The 17,677-nt window shown below is 33.0% G+C and overlaps 2 protein-coding genes and 1 long non-coding RNA gene across 16 annotated transcripts; 2 read left to right on the top strand and 1 right to left on the bottom strand.

Annotated features, from left to right (window-relative positions):
- Positions 1 to 264: 264 nt before the first annotated feature.
- Positions 265 to 7,179, top strand: LOC111877044 (alpha-L-fucosidase 2). Its single transcript, XM_023873590.3, has 9 exons — positions 265 to 654; positions 3,810 to 3,955; positions 4,057 to 4,865; positions 4,950 to 5,082; positions 5,165 to 5,323; positions 5,429 to 5,653; positions 5,729 to 5,966; positions 6,414 to 6,609; positions 6,728 to 7,179. Exons 1-9 carry the CDS (start codon positions 489 to 491, stop codon positions 7,050 to 7,052), a joined length of 2,397 nt encoding a protein of 798 aa, XP_023729358.1. The 5' UTR covers positions 265 to 488; the 3' UTR covers positions 7,053 to 7,179.
- Positions 7,180 to 8,654: 1,475 nt separating this feature from the next.
- Positions 8,655 to 14,756, bottom strand: LOC111877053 (uncharacterized). Of its 14 annotated transcripts, none has more exons than XR_006192822.2 (6): positions 14,430 to 14,756; positions 13,855 to 14,362; positions 13,386 to 13,779; positions 12,488 to 13,288; positions 12,279 to 12,369; positions 8,655 to 8,670 (listed from the first exon to the last, which is right to left on the bottom strand). It is a non-coding gene; the product is annotated as an uncharacterized LOC111877053 (long non-coding RNA). The 14 variants fall into 14 exon arrangements; XR_002845273.3 differs by lacking the exon at positions 8,655 to 8,670 and adding an exon at positions 10,284 to 10,299; XR_002845267.3 differs by lacking the exon at positions 8,655 to 8,670 and adding an exon at positions 11,542 to 11,843.
- A 1,328-nt stretch (positions 14,757 to 16,084) lies between these two features.
- Positions 16,085 to 17,504, top strand: LOC111878616 (uncharacterized). Its single transcript, XM_023875130.1, has 5 exons — positions 16,085 to 16,102; positions 16,179 to 16,448; positions 16,556 to 16,647; positions 16,714 to 17,140; positions 17,229 to 17,504. Exons 1-5 carry the CDS (start codon positions 16,085 to 16,087, stop codon positions 17,502 to 17,504), a joined length of 1,083 nt encoding a protein of 360 aa, XP_023730898.1.
- Positions 17,505 to 17,677: the final 173 nt, after the last annotated feature.

The raw sequence follows: 17,677 nt of genomic DNA on the forward strand, positions 1-17,677 counted from the left end.
GGAAACAGTACAGAAATGAGCAAAATCAAAATACAAAATGAAGCCAACACTACAAGGCCAACTAAAATAGGATTGTAAAATGGGAAATGAAATACGGGCCTTCAACATCAAGTAGAAAAACTCCAGAGAGCTATCCCTAACCCTGAGGGTAATTTCGTCCAAAGCATTATTAAGTATGGAATAAAACGATAGAGTGTTTAGGATTAAACGTGAAGGAAGGATATAAGATACCAATCTTATGAGTAAACGCGAAACCCATAATTGATGGCGCATGCTGAAAGAAATCAGTACACACAGGTCCCACACACATGACACACACACACACACGCGATAAACGCCATTGTTGTTAGAGCCTGTAATCATTAAATAGTTTGGCCCTCCGATTCCCCATCCTCGGCCGCCCTCTGCTGACTTTCTTGCCCCTTTTCACCACATTTTCCATTAATAGATCAACCATACAACATTAGTGTGTGTGCAGGTGTGTGAAAATGGAAGATGAAGGTGTCGGTGGAGTGGTTGAAGATGAGAAGAAAGTATTGAAGGTTATATCCAAGGAAGAAGCTAAGTATTGGACAGATGCTTTTCCGATTGGCAATGGGCGTCTTGGTGGAATGATTTGGGCTGGTGTTTATTCTGAAACTATCAATCTCAATGGTACGAACACTACACTCTCAACTTTATGACTTGTTTCTTATTCTTATTGATATCATACATTTAAACGTCTTCAAATCTATTATGGTTTGGTCAAATATCTGTTATGATGAAATTTTGGATACTGATCTTGATTTTCTCCAAAGTTGTATCATAATTAGGGTTCACATGAGCGCTAGCCACTCATCTCAAACTCAGTTAAGCGAGCTCGATTTGAGCTTGTACTTAGTTTCATGCTCATTTATCAAAAGAGCTCGAGCTAGAGTTCATCTGCCGACCTCGAGCCTATGCATACTTATATAACATATTTTTATTTTTAAATTTATATACTAAAATTATAATTAAATAAGTAAATATTAAATATTAAATATCAAATAATGATAAAAGGAGTTTAAAACACACAAATGAGCTTGATATTTCATTATTAACCGAGCCAAGCTCAAACATTTTAAATCCTCCACGAGTCCACCTCGAGCTTTGAACAAAACTCGAAACGAACCAAGTTCAAGCTCGAACACCATGAATTTTAAACGAGTTGAGATCAAACTCGACTCGACTAATTTACACTGCTAATGCTCGTAATGAAATTTCGGATATAGATAACTTTTGATTCAATGATTCAACTGTTTTTAATGAGTATAAAGTATAACATATTATACAGGATTTGATCGGTAAATTAGGTTTTTTTTTAAAGCTAATTGACATGGTTCATTGATAACATCATAAAGTTTTTTTCATAAATTTCTAAAAGGTTATACTACAAGTAACCATTTCACTCACATAAATAATCACATGAGGGTTATACAACATTGCGGTATGTATACAAATTGTCTTTCTAAATATACCTTTAGATAATTTTTGATAAACCTAGGGGGTGTTTGGCTTATCTTTTTGGGAGCCAAAAGTTCTTTTGGCAAAAATTACAAAAAGACAGTATTTCCTGACTTTTCCAAAAAATCACTTTTCCTTATATAAAAAATAAAAAAATAGTTTTTAAAATGGTGTTACCAAACATCTTTTGCATTCTATCTTTTTCACAAAAAACTTTTGGCGAGATAAACCAAACACCCCCTACATTAGACGTGTTTCGGTGGGGGAATTACAAACTTATGACCCTACAATAAAATGATCTTTTATTTAATAATATAATATATAACTCAAATAAAATTTTCTTTTAGTCGAGTAGCTTTAAATTTAATCATTGGTATCTAAAAGACAATTAGACAACGAATACATATATATCATAAACGTTTGTCTTGTGTTAGCAATGTTTTTTCATTACCAATAGAGAATTTAATTTAGATTTGAAATCAGATGGGGTTGATTAGGCGTTTTTTGTCCTAAGATTGTTTTATGTAGGGTTTACTAGTGATTTTATAAAATGAATTATTTAAATTTTTTTGAAGTTTCCAATAAAATCCAGTAACAAACTTATATATTTTTACATGCTACTATAAGTTTATTATGTTATTTATATGTGTTATATTTTTCCTGAGACTTTAATACAAATTTAGTCCAAATTAATCTGTCAACTTAAATATTTTCAAAAAAAATTAAACCAAAACCTCAACAAAATAAAAGTTTTAGACCACTAATACTAGCTAGTCCAAACATTTTTAGATCAAAGTGATAATTTCAGTTAATAATCAATACCATTTTACATTTTATTTTTCTTTTTTGATAGTTACAAATGGAATCATCATATTTATTTTGTAATAGAAGTGCATGTAAAGAAAATACTTGTTCAAAGATGTGCTTTCATTTTGAAATAATAATAGTGACCGAGAATGAAATATTGCAAATTAAGTTAATTTTAGATTAATTAAGCATAATGATTGCTAAACTTATATTAAATTTTAGTTTATTTTTAACTTTATTAAAATAGAAATTATTAATAACAGCTTTTTTACACAATCGATACCGTCGGATTGCATATATTTTTTTACTGGAAATTATCTAACAATAAAATATAAGAAAAAGAAAAAGTAATGCCTGTTTTTTATAATTTGTCTGCAAAATAATGATTTTTCTTTCTAATTACTATAATGGTTATGCTAAATAAACCTATTTTTAGGGTATAAATTACATTGTTTTTCAAAATATAATAAATATGTCCAAAATTATATATATATATATATATATATATATATATATATATATATATATATATATATATATATATTTATAATATCTATATTATTCTTTTTGAAAACCAAATCAAAATCTTTAAACTTATTTATAACAGATTTTTTTTTAAATATTACTAATTAAACTGAATTAGTGACATTAAGCATACTTCTATTATTATTATTATTATTATTATTATTATTATATCTTATTATTATTATTATTATATTTTTTTTATATTGTTTTATTACTATCATTATTTATCTATTACTTATTTCAATAACGACTAATTATCAATATATCTACTTTTGAATTCGACTTCAAACTTATTATAAACAAATAATGAAATATTCGGGGTATTTATTCATTTTCGAATAAACATGTTTAACCGAGAGGTTTATATTTTTCTTTACTCTTTTGTGTTCCAAACTAACTGCAGCTAACCAAAAGAAACAAGGGTCGAGGGGCTAAACCAGTTTAACTAGTTGAAAAGTCAGGAAATCCTGACTTTTTGTAACTTTTCCAAAAATGACTTTTGGGGTTTGAAAAGCTAAGCCAAACACCCCGAAGAAGAAGTTGCAGCTAAAGGAAGAAGATTAACTTAGAGAACCCATATAAAGTTCATGCTCATTAATCTGAAGCTATGGCCGACAATGGGTCGATAGGAAGGACGGAGTAGGCAGCAATGCTGACGTTGGGGGTAGGCTGCAGGAAAAAATGAAGATGAGAGAGAGAGAGAGAGAGAGAGAGAGAGAGAGAGAGAGAGAGAGAGAGAGAGAGAGAGAGAGAGAGAGAGAGAGAGAGAGAGAGAGAGAGAGAGAGAGAGAGAGAGCAGTTGATTTTATTTTTTCTTTTTTCATAATTATTAAAAAGGATGATAGTTTATTTTTTATTTTTTTATGATTATTTAAATACTAAAACAAATAAAAGAATGTAAAACAGAAATAATAAAGGCAAATAGTCGTTTGTTTGGTTGAAATGGAGGTCGATGAACTCAAGGCCACTACCTAACTGTAAATTTGTTTGTGCAGATGATACATTGTGGACAGGAAGTCCAGGTAACTACACAAATCCAGATGCCCCAAAAGCACTATCCGAGGTCCGAAAACTTGTGGACGACGGAAACTATGCCGAAGCTACTACTGCTGCCGTCAAATTATCCGGCGAACCCTCCGCCGTATGCTTCTTCATTTACTTTTTTAATTGATGCACAAACTTTCCTTCCTTTTATAACTTGAATGTAAATACAATCTAATCTCTCTTCTCTTTCTCTCTCAGGCGTACCAGCTTGTGGGCGATATCAATCTCGAATTCGACAACACTGCTGCTGCCTACGACGCGACAACGTATCAACGAGAGCTTGACCTAAACACCGCTACAGTAAAAGTAGGGTACTCCATTGGAGAAGTTGAATTCACGAGGGAATATTTCGCCTCATTCCCTGATCAACTCATCGTCTCCAAAGTTTCTGCAAACAAATCAGGTTCTTTGTCTTTCACTGTATCTCTTAATAGCCAGCTACCTCATCGTTCATCTGTGAATGCTCAAAATCAGATCGTTATGGAAAGAGCCGAAAATGACGATAACTCTGAGTCAATTAAGTTTTCTGCTATCCTTGATTTGCGAATTAGCGATGGAATCGGCACCATAACTGTTACAGAAGACAACAAAATTAAGGTCGTAGGATGTGATTGGGGTGTCATACTTTTAGCTGCATCATCTTCATTTGAAAGCCCTTTCGCTAAGCCTTCTGATTCAACGAAAAACCCTACATCTGAGGCTTTGAATACTTTAAATTCGGTCAAGGATTTTTCATATGAACAACTTTACACTCGTCACTTGGATGATTATCAGAAACTTTTTCATCGTGTCTCGATTGATCTTTCGAAAACCGATTCAGAAGATGTGACAGAGAACATGGTGGCAACATCAGAGAGGGTGAAATCTTTCAAAACAGATGAAGATCCTTCGTTGATCGAGCTGCTATTCCAATACGGTCGTTATCTTCTTATTTCATGTTCAAGACCTGGAACTCAGCCTGCAAACCTTCAGGGTATATGGAATGATAAAGTCACACCACCATGGGAGTAAGCTATTCCATTCCGAATCCGACCTTTTTGTTTACAAAATGGAAATTAAAACCATTTATATTGTCTTATATATATTTTCAGTGGTGCACCTCACTTGAACATCAATCTTCAAATGAATTACTGGCCTTCACTTTCCTGCAACCTCCATGAATGCCAAGAGCCTTTGTTCGATTACATTGAATCACTTTCTGTAAACGGAACCAAAACCGCAACAGTAAGACGACTTTGAACTTTCTATTTTCTTATTATGAAAAAGCGCCAAAATAGTAAATGACTAATTTACCCCTATGCTAAAGGTAAACTACGAGACAAACGGGTGGGTTGCACACCAAGTATCGGATATATGGGCCAAAACATCACCTGATCGTGGTGAAGCTGTATGGGCTTTATGGCCCATGGGTGGAGCATGGCTTTGTACCCATTTATGGGAACATTATACTTATACAATGAACAAAGTAAGACCCTCGGGTTTTTTTTTTTTTTTTTTTTTTTTTTTTTTTTTTTTTTTTTTGTTATCTTCACATATATTAATATATATGCTGACTTTGGTTGAAAAAAAGGATTTTTTAGCAACAAAAGCATACCCGTTGCTAGAAGGATGTGTTTCTTTTCTTTTGGACTGGTTGATTGAAGGAAAAGAAGGATTTCTTCAAACTAACCCATCAACTTCACCCGAACACATGTTCACTACACCTGATGGTAAACCAGCTAGTGTCAGCTATTCAACCACCATGGATGTGTTGATCATTCAAGAAGTCTTTTTTGCAGTTGTATCTGCTGCTCAGGTATAACACAGTACAACTTGTTCTGTCATGTCATGGATTGTACTGAATGACAACTGAATGGTTGGAAACAAACAGGTTTTGGGAAAAGGTGAAGATGATTTGATCAAGAAAGTTGTTGAAGCTCAAGGGAGACTTGAGCCAACAAAAATTGGTAAAGATGGTTCGATTATGGAATGGGCGGAGGATTTTGAGGATCCAGATGTGCATCATCGCCATATTTCACACCTATTTGGATTGTTTCCCGGGCATACAATAACGGTTGATAAAACACCGGATCTATGTACAGCTGCTGATGTCACTCTTAATAAAAGAGGTGCTACTATATCACATTTTATGATAAACTAACCCAAAAAAAAATGGAAGGTCATATCATAATATCAATAATAAAATCATCATCTTTTCAACAATTGTTACAAAATACCAACTTATTTAGCGGGAAAAAAAAAGTTTTTTTAGTAATATTTATTGCAAATTGACATAAATTTTTGCAAAGATATAATTCTAGTTCTTCAAAAAAAAAAAAAAAACTCGTGAAATTGGCTAACATAGGAAAACTTGAGAATGTATTTGGTTTCCCCTAGAAAGATTGTGGGGTTAAGTCTTTTTAATTGAAAAAGAAACAATGCTTAAAGAAACTACATGTATGGTTGAAAATATAAATCATGTTATGTTTGTAAAAATTGAAAATATGATCTTATAGTATTATAGATTGATATATATCAAACATTATTTACGTGATTCAACATTTTTATTTAAAAAGGAGAGGAGGGTCCCGGGTGGTCAACTACATGGAAAGCGGCTTCATGGGCCCGACTTCACAACAGTGACCATGCATACCGAATGGTCAAACATTTGTTTGACTTGGTTGACCCTGAAAACGAAGCCAACTATGAAGGTGGACTTTATAGTAATTTATTCACCGCACATCCGCCTTTCCAAATCGATGGCAATTTCGGGTAATTACAAATTACCATATTTTACATATGTTTGCCGAATAATCTATAATTAATAAAATGTTGAATGGATAAATGATGTATGTTTGGAGATACTGAAATTGTACTTGTTGATGTACAGTTTCAGTGCAGCTATAGCAGAGATGGTGATCCAAAGCACCGTGAATGATATTTACTTGCTTCCGGCACTTCCTAGAGATAAATGGGGGAGTGGATCGGTGAAAGGTCTGAAGGCACGTGGGAATGTAACTGTGAGTGTTTCATGGAATGATGGAGGTCTGAATGAGTTCAAACTTTGGTCCCCAAATGACAACAATTTAGAGGCGGTGGAAAGTGAAAGTGTCACAAGAACTATACATTACGATGAAATGAGTGTCGTGGCAAAAATGTTGAAAGGAACAGTATATACTTTTGATAAGGAACTACAATTCATAAAGACGGATTGAATTCTTTGTTAAATTCACAAGTATTTTCTATAAATAAATAGTATATATGTTCAATTTGACAAGGATTCAATAATATGTATTTGTGTCTATATGTTATATGGTTTATGGCTTTTAAAAGTTTTATAAATCATTTTGCACATGTATTTGGATGGTTAACACATACATGAGAATGGCTATAAGTCTCACATATTTGAGTAAATGCTATTATGCTTCTTAAACCATGGAAATGGGATAAGGTGCACGACATTGTTTTAGACTTTTAGTTACTTATGTTTTTAATACATGTGTCTTTTATCAGATGTTTATGTGTTCATTTTATGATATGAACTTATGAACTTAGTAGGCGACATTCCACCAATGTAAGAGACACTTCACCTCCTCGAAATCTTCCTTCCTCAAGACTTTAGGCAAGTTAGCAATATGGTTCATGTCCCTCAAGACTTTAGGCAAGTTAGCAATATGGTTCATGTCCCTTACGCAGCATAAAATACAGGCGGCAGCGTCCACGACCAATAGGACTTCAGGATCGAGGTCTTTTTCATCTAGAGCAATATAATCATCGTTAGACTACCTTCTCTTTTCATATTTTGGAGTTACTCCCTAATATCGTGCCCGCATAGGATTCATTCCCTTGCTTCTCAATATTTTATGTGAACTTAACAGCATTAGGACCGTTCTTGCCTTTGTTACCCACCCATACCGACTTTTGCACAATCTTCGACCTCTCAAATCGAATAGATGACACCCAAAATTTTCAATTAATCTATTCTTATCTTTTAACTCGTAGAAATTGAATGAAAGCAATTTGATCGTTTCAAAGGAACGTATACAACCAATCTGACTGCTCGCATAACTTCCACAGTTTCATCCACCAACTTAAAACTAGGGTTCAGTTTGCTTGTTTTCGAATAAATCTTTTGTGACCGCTACTAGAAAAAAAAGATGGATTTTCTACTCATATTTTCGAGGAAAAAGAATTTATCAGGATTCCAACACATTAATGAGGATATTCCTAGAAAAAACTAGAAACTTGATTTTCTCAAAGTTCCTAGAAAAGACATTTTCTAAAATCTTTATGAATACTTAACTTTCCCAGATATTTCCTCATTAATATTTTTTTAACAATTTTGTTATGACAAAATAAATCATATCGTTTTTAAGCAGAAAGATAAAAAAAAAATGACTTTATAAATACATTCAGTTATCCCTGCTTTTCCTAGGAATTTATAAATACTTCATTTTCCTCGACATTCCCTTGGTATTTGTCACGAATTTCATAGGAATGAGAAATTTCATAGGAACTTGCTTATAAATGATCATTTTATAAATACACTTATTCGTTACTTAAATGAATTGAAACCTCCCAAGTTGGCTATAACAACCCGTATTTTTCATAAAATATTTCACATTAAATTCTGGAAAATATAAGAGTAATTCTCATTGTTTACAAAACCAGAATTTCAAAAATATTTCCAAAAGTATTTCAATAAAAAAAATACGGGTGTACCAATCATATCCTAACCACAATTCAAGCAATAAGAATAATACATGAAACAAAAGTTCATTCCAAGTTCTTGATGCATCTAGGTCCACTCTCTCTATGATTTGCTATCTAAACCTGTAAACACATGGAAACAATATACATCAGATGACAACAAGTCTGGTGAGTTATAATTTAACATAATATATATAAAATCATTCATTAGTTAATGTACTTCATAACGTAACTAGTCAAATAAGTGACAATGCATCTTTACTCTTAACGGTAGACAATTAACAGGTCTTTATCATCTCTAAAGTTCCCATACAAAACTCTAGACATTCTCTTTTATTGCAATACCTATTTTTTACTCAATACATACATATGCACATAACATCATAATAAACATAACATTCACATAACACATTTTATCCAACATGTCTCTATCTAACAATGATGTAATTTATATTCACATATTCATTTCCACATACTTTAACATCAATCTATCCCATAACATCATATTCTAAAGGGAAGTATGACCCACCTCTTTGAAGACAATGACAACCAACTTCCAAGCTTCTTCAAACCTTCTTGTGGAGAACTCCAACTCCACTTTTGCCACCACCCTTACAATCCATATAAATTAAGCTCCCTTTTAAACAAAACTTAACCTATTAAGAGCTCAATAACATTTCTACCCAAAATCTCATATTTTGGGTGGAACTCCTTATTGACAATCTTTTTTCAATGAACCTGTTAAACTACTCTAATCAAGATTTTCAATACTTAATATAACAAGTTCGTAACACACATTAACCATTTCATGATTTTCCAAAGCTACGGTTTCTAACCCTAATAATCAAAACATGAATTTAGACATAGAACTTCCATAGAAATCTTGTATTAAGCTTCTCAACATATTATTAAAAATTACTAACAAGTTATTCATGACTAATCTTGCATAACTAGCTCAAATCACCAAAACACCATTAAAGCCCTAAAAGCTTGAAAATTGAGAAGATTGTACCTCAAGGAGCTTCTAATACTCAAACCTTGCCACAATCACCCTTTATCTCCCTAAGAACTTTCTTCAAGCTCAAAATTGTTGGAGCCTCGCTCTAGAGTGTTGGGGGTGTGTTTGAGAGAAAATGAGCCCTAAAATATCTATTAACATGTCTCTAAACTACGTTGTGACTACATCGCGATACACATATACAACATCGTGGTAATGTTGCCTACAAACTACAACGAAATCTTGTCTAAACCACCACCTCAACCACCACACTACGGTAAGCCTCTCACCGCACCATGGTGGAGTTGGAATCAACTTTCTCATTCATTTTTTAATGCATTTCCAACCCAATCTTTTATATATATATATATATATATATATATATATATATATATATATATATATATATATATATATATATATATATATATATATAGGATCAAATGAGAACACCAAAAACGTTGAGAACACGAGAACAATTCTCGACCAACCAATTTATAAGGTTAAGTTACTAATTTAATATTTAAATTAAATTGCAACTCCTAAAATGTAGGGATAATGATTTTAGTTACTTAAAACTTTCATTTAATTTAAATATTTTCGGTATTTTAAAATATACCAAAAAGATACTTAGGTAATTTTATCAGCTTGATCCTTAATATCAGCCATCATCATCTCTCACGTCTCTATACCTACGCTCATGAATTTTTGAAGAGAACCCTAATTGATACGTCTTCTTCACTGATCAAGCAACCCTGCATTCGTCAAAAAACAGTGATTTAATGTATATTCATTTGTAAATAAGAATATTCATTTGTGATTACATTTATTCATTTGTGAAAAAATGATAAAATTTTTGAAATTTTTTATTTTAAATTGATGAAAAAAACATTGAATTCATGTTTGATGCGTATTATTTGTAAATAGAAGTATATATTTATTTGTGATTGCGAATAAAAATTTAATCATTTGTGATGGAGCAGGAATCTATTTGTTATATTAGTTTTTGAACAAAAACTTTATTTGTAAATACAAATATATTTATTTGTGATTGAAGTTGTATAAAAAGAAAAAAAACGTGAAAGTGATAAAAAAAATATTTTTTTTGTTCTATTAACTACAAATATTATTAATTTTTAAGTAACTAAAATCATTGTCCCTAGATTTTAGAAGTTGCAATGTAATTCAAATATTAAATTTATAAATTGGTTGGTGCAGAATTGTTATCGCGTTCTATATATTTTAGGTGTTTTCATTTGATATATATATATATATATATATATATATATATATATATATATATATATATATATATATATATATATATATATATATATATATATATATATATATATATATATATATATATATATATATGACAGGTACGTAGTCGGCGGACTGAGATCAAATGATTAATTAGCTAGGCGGAGATTAATCGGGTACCATTAATTGCTAAATTGTTGAATTTTAAAAATAATATCATATCAAACTTCGTAAATACCACTAATATGATAAATAAATAGCATAATATGAATAATACAACACTCATCATGCCTCAAATAATTTTCATTGAAATAAAACTTCTTCAAAATGTTAAAATTTCATTGTTTTATAATGTTTCACTCATTATGTATGCAATGATTAATCGTTAGGCGCTATCTAATCGGTTGAGTAGCGCCTATGTATTAATCGAAGATTAATCGGGACCTAGTCGGGACTTTTACAACGGTGTGTGTGTGTGTGTGTGTATATATATATATATATATATATATATATATATATATATATATATATAAATTTTGAGGAGTAATGAACACCTACCAAATGATTCCCAACATGCAAATCTTACCTAGAAAATAAGTGTGTTACTAAACACCCGCTAAATCATTTCTATTATCTAAATTATACAAAGGAAAAAAAAAAACAATCAAATAAAAAAATAAAGCAAAAACATAAAAGCAAAAGGAAAAAGGAAAAACAAAAAGGCAAAAATAATCTAAATCTAAAATAAGAGGTGTTTGGGTAATTAATGGGGATGAATTTGGTAAAATAAATTTAAAAAGGAAAAAAGTTGATGAGTAACTAGTGAAGTTTTGCACGGGTCACTTTTACTATGGTTATGCTCAACACCATCAATGAGCTGCTGAAAGAATCTTCTAGCTTCTCTTCACTAAGGCGTTCATCATAGACCCGGTGAATATGCATTAGATTTATGAGTCCATGGAAACCAAATGACCAAAATACATCCATTTGACCTTGCTTGGAGAGCTGAGACTTACAACTTTATCAAATAGCTCACCTTCAAATTTTAACATAGGTGGGAGTGGCTTAAATATTTTAAATAAATTAATAAACATGCGAATCATTAAATTGCACAAGGATGATATCATTTTATTCCAACATAAACTCAAGATGTAAAGTGTAAATCTGAAGAACCCAAATGCAAAGTGTGAAACCTAGTATATTGTCACTAAAAGCTATAGGTTAAAAACAATCAGCATCACCTATAAACTTGTGATCCAAAGAAAAAGTTAAAAAAATCAAAATCAAAACACTTAGCCACCAAGTTAGCCACCAAATTGTTCTTTCGTTCAAAACCCCACGTCAAAAATCTAACATCAAAAAATAGTTAAACACAACAAAAAAAAAAATACGAAAATTGTTGCATCAAAGAACAAAAATCATACCCTTTTTTTAAGATTCATCACCAACATCTAAAGTTTAAATCTTGTACCTTTTTATCTGCAGTTTCTGCATTTGAACAATGATTCTTCAAAACCGTTGCAATGCCAACCTCATATGCAACCGTAAGCTTCCGAAATTAGCTGTATGAACCCGATTCCACACCGATGAAGATGACAGCGACGATACAATAGAAAGTGTATAAGATGATAGTTAAGGAAAAAATAAGTTTGTGATCAAACACACGTAAAATAGATATACCCGTTTCATGATTTAATGAGATATATAGATTGATGTAATGAATGACAACTGAGTGTTCAAGAATCGTATACTTGGCTGGAGCACCATGATCACATTCAAGAAAGCAAATCCAAATAAAAATCCCAAAAAAAAAAAAAAAACAAAGTTCACAAAAAAGGTATTAACAAAATTGGAATGACTAAACCTTCACTGATTCACTTCTTCCCGTGACACACTGAAACACAACACATCGTTTAATACGTTAATGATAAAATGTTATAACAGGATATGTCTCTCTTTCTATAAAGCAAAATAGCAGGTGTTTTTTTATAAAGGACTATAACTAAACTCAAAAGTTTTAACAAATTTCAAAGTTAGACCTAGCCTTGAGGTGAAAATTCAAACCAAAGGAAACAAAATCTCAGTGGCACTGAGACTCTGAACATTATTTGTGTTTAAAATCTTGATCGCGACAGTTATCCTTACTCCAGATTTTAATGGATGTCCTGTCCACCCACCGTTTATTTACCATCCGAAACTCCAACCATGGCTGATGGCCGGAAATTCCGGATGGCTCTCCATAACTCATCAGATGTCGAAATCTTCAAGTTATGCATCCCCATATTAATACTCAAAGGATATTTATTTATGTTTACATTGTTCCCCACAACCTTTGATGCAGATAGGAGGAGGCAATTAATAGATGTGAGAAACAAACTTCATTTCATATATTGTTTGAAAAATAATGAAAATAAAACCAACTCACATTATTGATAAATTTTGTCAGAGTAAGCTTCTGTTGTTGCTCTTCTTTCCTTCGACCTAAAGCCAAAAATGATTAAAAAAAGTAGATAAATGCCTAAATGACCATGTATAATTCATAAACTTGAATACATAACAAAATAAAAACTTAATTTACCTCCGGAGGCTTTTCTTATTTTGGGGCTTTGAGCATGGTTTTTGGTTGGGTCTTCAGGTAACATTATTAGATTATAACCTCAATAAATATAGAAGGAAAAGTAAAACCCATTGGCGTACAGGAGACAAAGAAATTTGGGATTCTTATAAATTCATAAAATGAAAGCATGAAACTAAGTAAACGAACTTCACTCATTACATACAATACATAGATTCAGATTGTGGAGACGATTGATTGGAAGACGGAACGATGCTCTATTCCAGTCGATGACGCGACACAGCAAGCCTTGAAATGGGTCGATTTGAATTGAACAGGAAAAGGACATCGGTGAGCAGGTGGAGAAAACTTACATCAAACGGTTGGCGGACATGACAATTTATCACATATTTGAACACTGCAGCCCGAAATCAAGTTGAATTAATCAAGAGTTGAGAACGAATATGAAGAGTATAATAAAGAGAGTAGTTACCGTGGATACATGGACTGAGGAAGAGAAGCACCGTCAGATAGAATTGATGAATTATCAAAAACCATAAAGTAAGTTGAAATTTGAGCTTTGAAGCACCTTGTTCATGGAAGTTGGCTCGACATACGGTATTCATGGATTGAGAACAGGTACAGACATCGGCTGATGGTTTGAGTATGGTTGTTCGTCAGCTCCATTACTGATGTTGTTAACAGATGGGGAAATACGATGGCGGCGTGCAGTGGGTCAAATTATTCAGCAAGATAGACGATGCAAGAAAAGGAAACCGGAGGCGGTGATTTAGGGTCGAACATGTCGGTGCAGGCGATTTCGTCTGCATCAAGAAAAATGAAGGTTGAGAACAAAGGGGCCATAAAGGGAAGCGCTACCGTGAGGTTCTGGTGTGGAGGTTGTCGACATTCAAAGCGATTGAAGGTTTTGAGCGATCGGTGGAGGGATTGGTGGTGGGATTAAGCGTTGCCGACTAAAAATAATGAAAAAGCAAATGTATCTGAAGCGGTGAAAGAACGAACGTTAGGTAGGCGAAGGATTAAACTAATCATGGTAGACAAACTAACCTGATGAGGCGCTCTCCGGTGGTCATCATAGAGGAATCGAGAACCCCTGCGGTTCGTACCTTCATTTTTCCATTTATCAACCTCATCTTTGATCATAAATTGGGTCGTGGGGTCATCAAAATCTAATCAATCAACACAACCATGATAAACCCTAGAATCTGCAAACCCATCGACCGAATCTCCGTTGATTCTCGCGACGAACAGTGACGATGACTTCTTCATCGGAGACGGGGAAACCTGAATTCCTTCTTGATTTCCAATCAGAAGCCGCTAGGTTGAGAAGAACGTGCGGCTTCTGTTAGCAGAGTCGACAGATTTAATGTGGAAATTAATGAGATAAAAAAAAAAAAAAAAAAAAAAAAAAAAAAAAAAAAAAGGCGAGGAAGCGATGGTATATCGGGGCGTCATTTTTTTCTGGTGGAGACGGTAGTGGAGCACTGGGTAAACGGCGAACTCCGGTGGTTGGTTGTTGGTACATCGCCTGAAGCCAATGTTTTAAAACTCGGGTCGACCCGGCCGGTTGGACCGTGACCCGGGGTAGAAGATGAGTCAATTGAGAACGGATTTTTGTAAAATTTCAGACCAGATCGAACCGGCCGGGTTTTTCCTAAACCGCGGTTCGACCACTTATGTTGAACCGGTTAAAACCGGATTGACTCGTTTTAATAGGGTTTCGATAGTTGTATACAAGTAGCGAACGCCAAAACAACAAGTCGTTTGCGGTTTCTTCAATGTTTAAATTTTATGAACATTAAATTATTGGTTTTATATGTTTATACATTATGCAAGAAAGTAAATATATATAAAAATAGAAAAATATCATAAACCGGGTTGACCCGGCGGTTCAACCGATTGACCCGTGAACCGGTCATCACACCGGGTCAACTAAAAACCGGGTTTTAAAACATTGCCTGAAGCAGTGGAGGTAGCAGCAGGTAGAAGAAGGGAGGAGACCCGATTTGGGGAGGATAAAGTAAAATGTGAGACCATAGTAATGTAATCGAGAGATAGGCGCGCGAAGAAGAATGACACCGATCTTAATTTGATTGGCTTAGAGAGACAGTGAAAGGCAGATAGAACACGTGTATAGCTATAATTAAAAAAAAAATACAAAAAAAAAGTCTAGAAGGACTTCCTAGAAAGAAAAGCAGAAAACACACAAAATTAACCATACATATATAAATAAGGACCAATTTCGACAATTGCCATAATCAGGGGATCATTTATGTCAAATCCTTAGCAGTTTACTGTAGCTAAGGATTGATAATTTTAATATATATATATATATATATATATATATATATATATATATATATATATATATATATATATATATATATATATCTTTACTATCTTATAAAAAAAATCTCACTATTTCTAAAAATAGATTGAATATAATAATATTATTTCTTTAAGACGTTCAAATCATTAAGTTAATAGTACAAGTAGTCATCAATAAAATAATATTAAATTTTAACATGTGTTTTGAATCCTTATATTTCTCAACAAATTCTATCTCCTTCTCTGAATTTCGGATAATTCAAAATTTGAAACCATCAAAAAATACATGTTGATTCAAATATCCCTCCTGCAGATGGTTTTTGGAGAATTTAAGGGATGATCTAGGATTGGAAAATCGTTTTGGTGTTACTTTGATGTCAGATCAACATAAGGTATGTTAACTACCATATCCTTTAATTTTAGTCTAATTGTTGTTGTTTGTTTTAATAATTTTACTTTTTGGTGTAGGGTTTGTTGGAAGCTGTGAAAGAAATTTTGCCTACTGCAGAACATAGGCAGTGTGCAAGGCATACTTTAGCCAACTTTAGGAAAAGATTTACAGGTGTGCATTATGAGAAGATGTTTTGGAGGCCATGCAAGGCATCCACTGAGCCTTTGTTTAATGCAGCAATGAAGGAAATCCAAATTTTGAACCCTGTAGCCTTTGAATACCTTATGGAGAAGAACCCTATATCATGGTGCAGAGCTTTCTTTCAGGAGGGTACGATGTGTGATGCAGTAGAAAATGGACTATCTGAAATTTTAACAATGTCATAAGAGAGGCAAGGAAAAAACCAATTATCACAATGCTTGAGGAAATTAGATTGTATGTTATGGAAATGCAGTTTAATTTGAGCATGAAAGGTAGTGCATGGCCTGAGTTTAAACCATGTCCTACAATTAGAACATTACTTAATAAACTTAAAAAAGCTCAAAGGTAAATATTGAATATCTTTAGTTTGGTTACTATAAACATAAACTAACTTCCATCCAATGTGTTTAGATACTACCAGGTTCTACCAACAGGTTTAAACCAGTTCGAGACAAGAAACTTGGCTGAGTCTTACGTGGTGGATTTAGACAAGAAGACCTGGTCATGTAGAGTGTGGCAACTGAATGGCTATGGTTGTGTGTATTCGGTTGAAACCATTTTCTTTCTTAATAGGAATGTTGGAAGTTATGTGGATCCAATGTACTTTGGAGCATTTTACAGGAACACTTACAAATATCCAATGAAAGGGATGAACGGGAGCAATATGTGGCCATGTACTAACTATAGTCCACCACTACCACCTTTGAGGAAAAAATTGTCAGGCAGACCTAAAGTAAATAGAAGAAAGGACCTAAGTGAAAAGGCTACAAGGCACACGGTCTCAAAGGTTGGAAAGAGAATTTTATGTAGTATGTGTAAAGAGGTTGGACATAACAAGGTTACATGTCCTAAAGTTGACAAGCCCAAAAAACTTAAGGTCAAAAGGAAAAAAAAAGACAATGGTGGAAGTAATGGAGGTGAAGTAGGTAGTGGAACAAAAAAATGAAGGCAGTAATCCAGGCGAAGGAGGTAGTGGAACAAAAACAAATGAAGGCAGTAATGGAGGTGAAGGAGGAAGTGGAACAAAAACCAATGAAGGGGGTAACAAATGTGAAGGAGGTATTGGAAAACAACCTAAAGGAAAAGACACTACAAGGAAAATGAAGTATTCTGAAAGGATTATAAAAAAGAAGTTGGGTAAAAGGGTTGAAGGAAAGAATGGAGAAGACAATACTAGTGCTAATCCACTAGATATTGAATAAGGATAATGTGTTTGTTTTGTGTTTAAGTTGTTGGATGTTCTTGGATTTAGTTATGGATGTTTGTTGGATGTGCTTGGATTTACGTATGGATGTTTGATGCTTGTTTATTTTATATCTGGATTTTGTTACCTATATGTTTGTGGTTATGTTATTTGAGATCTGATATGCATGTC

Source organism: Lactuca sativa, chromosome 5 (assembly GCF_002870075.4).
Source record: "Lactuca sativa cultivar Salinas chromosome 5, Lsat_Salinas_v11, whole genome shotgun sequence".
NCBI lineage: Eukaryota > Viridiplantae > Streptophyta > Magnoliopsida > Asterales > Asteraceae > Lactuca > Lactuca sativa.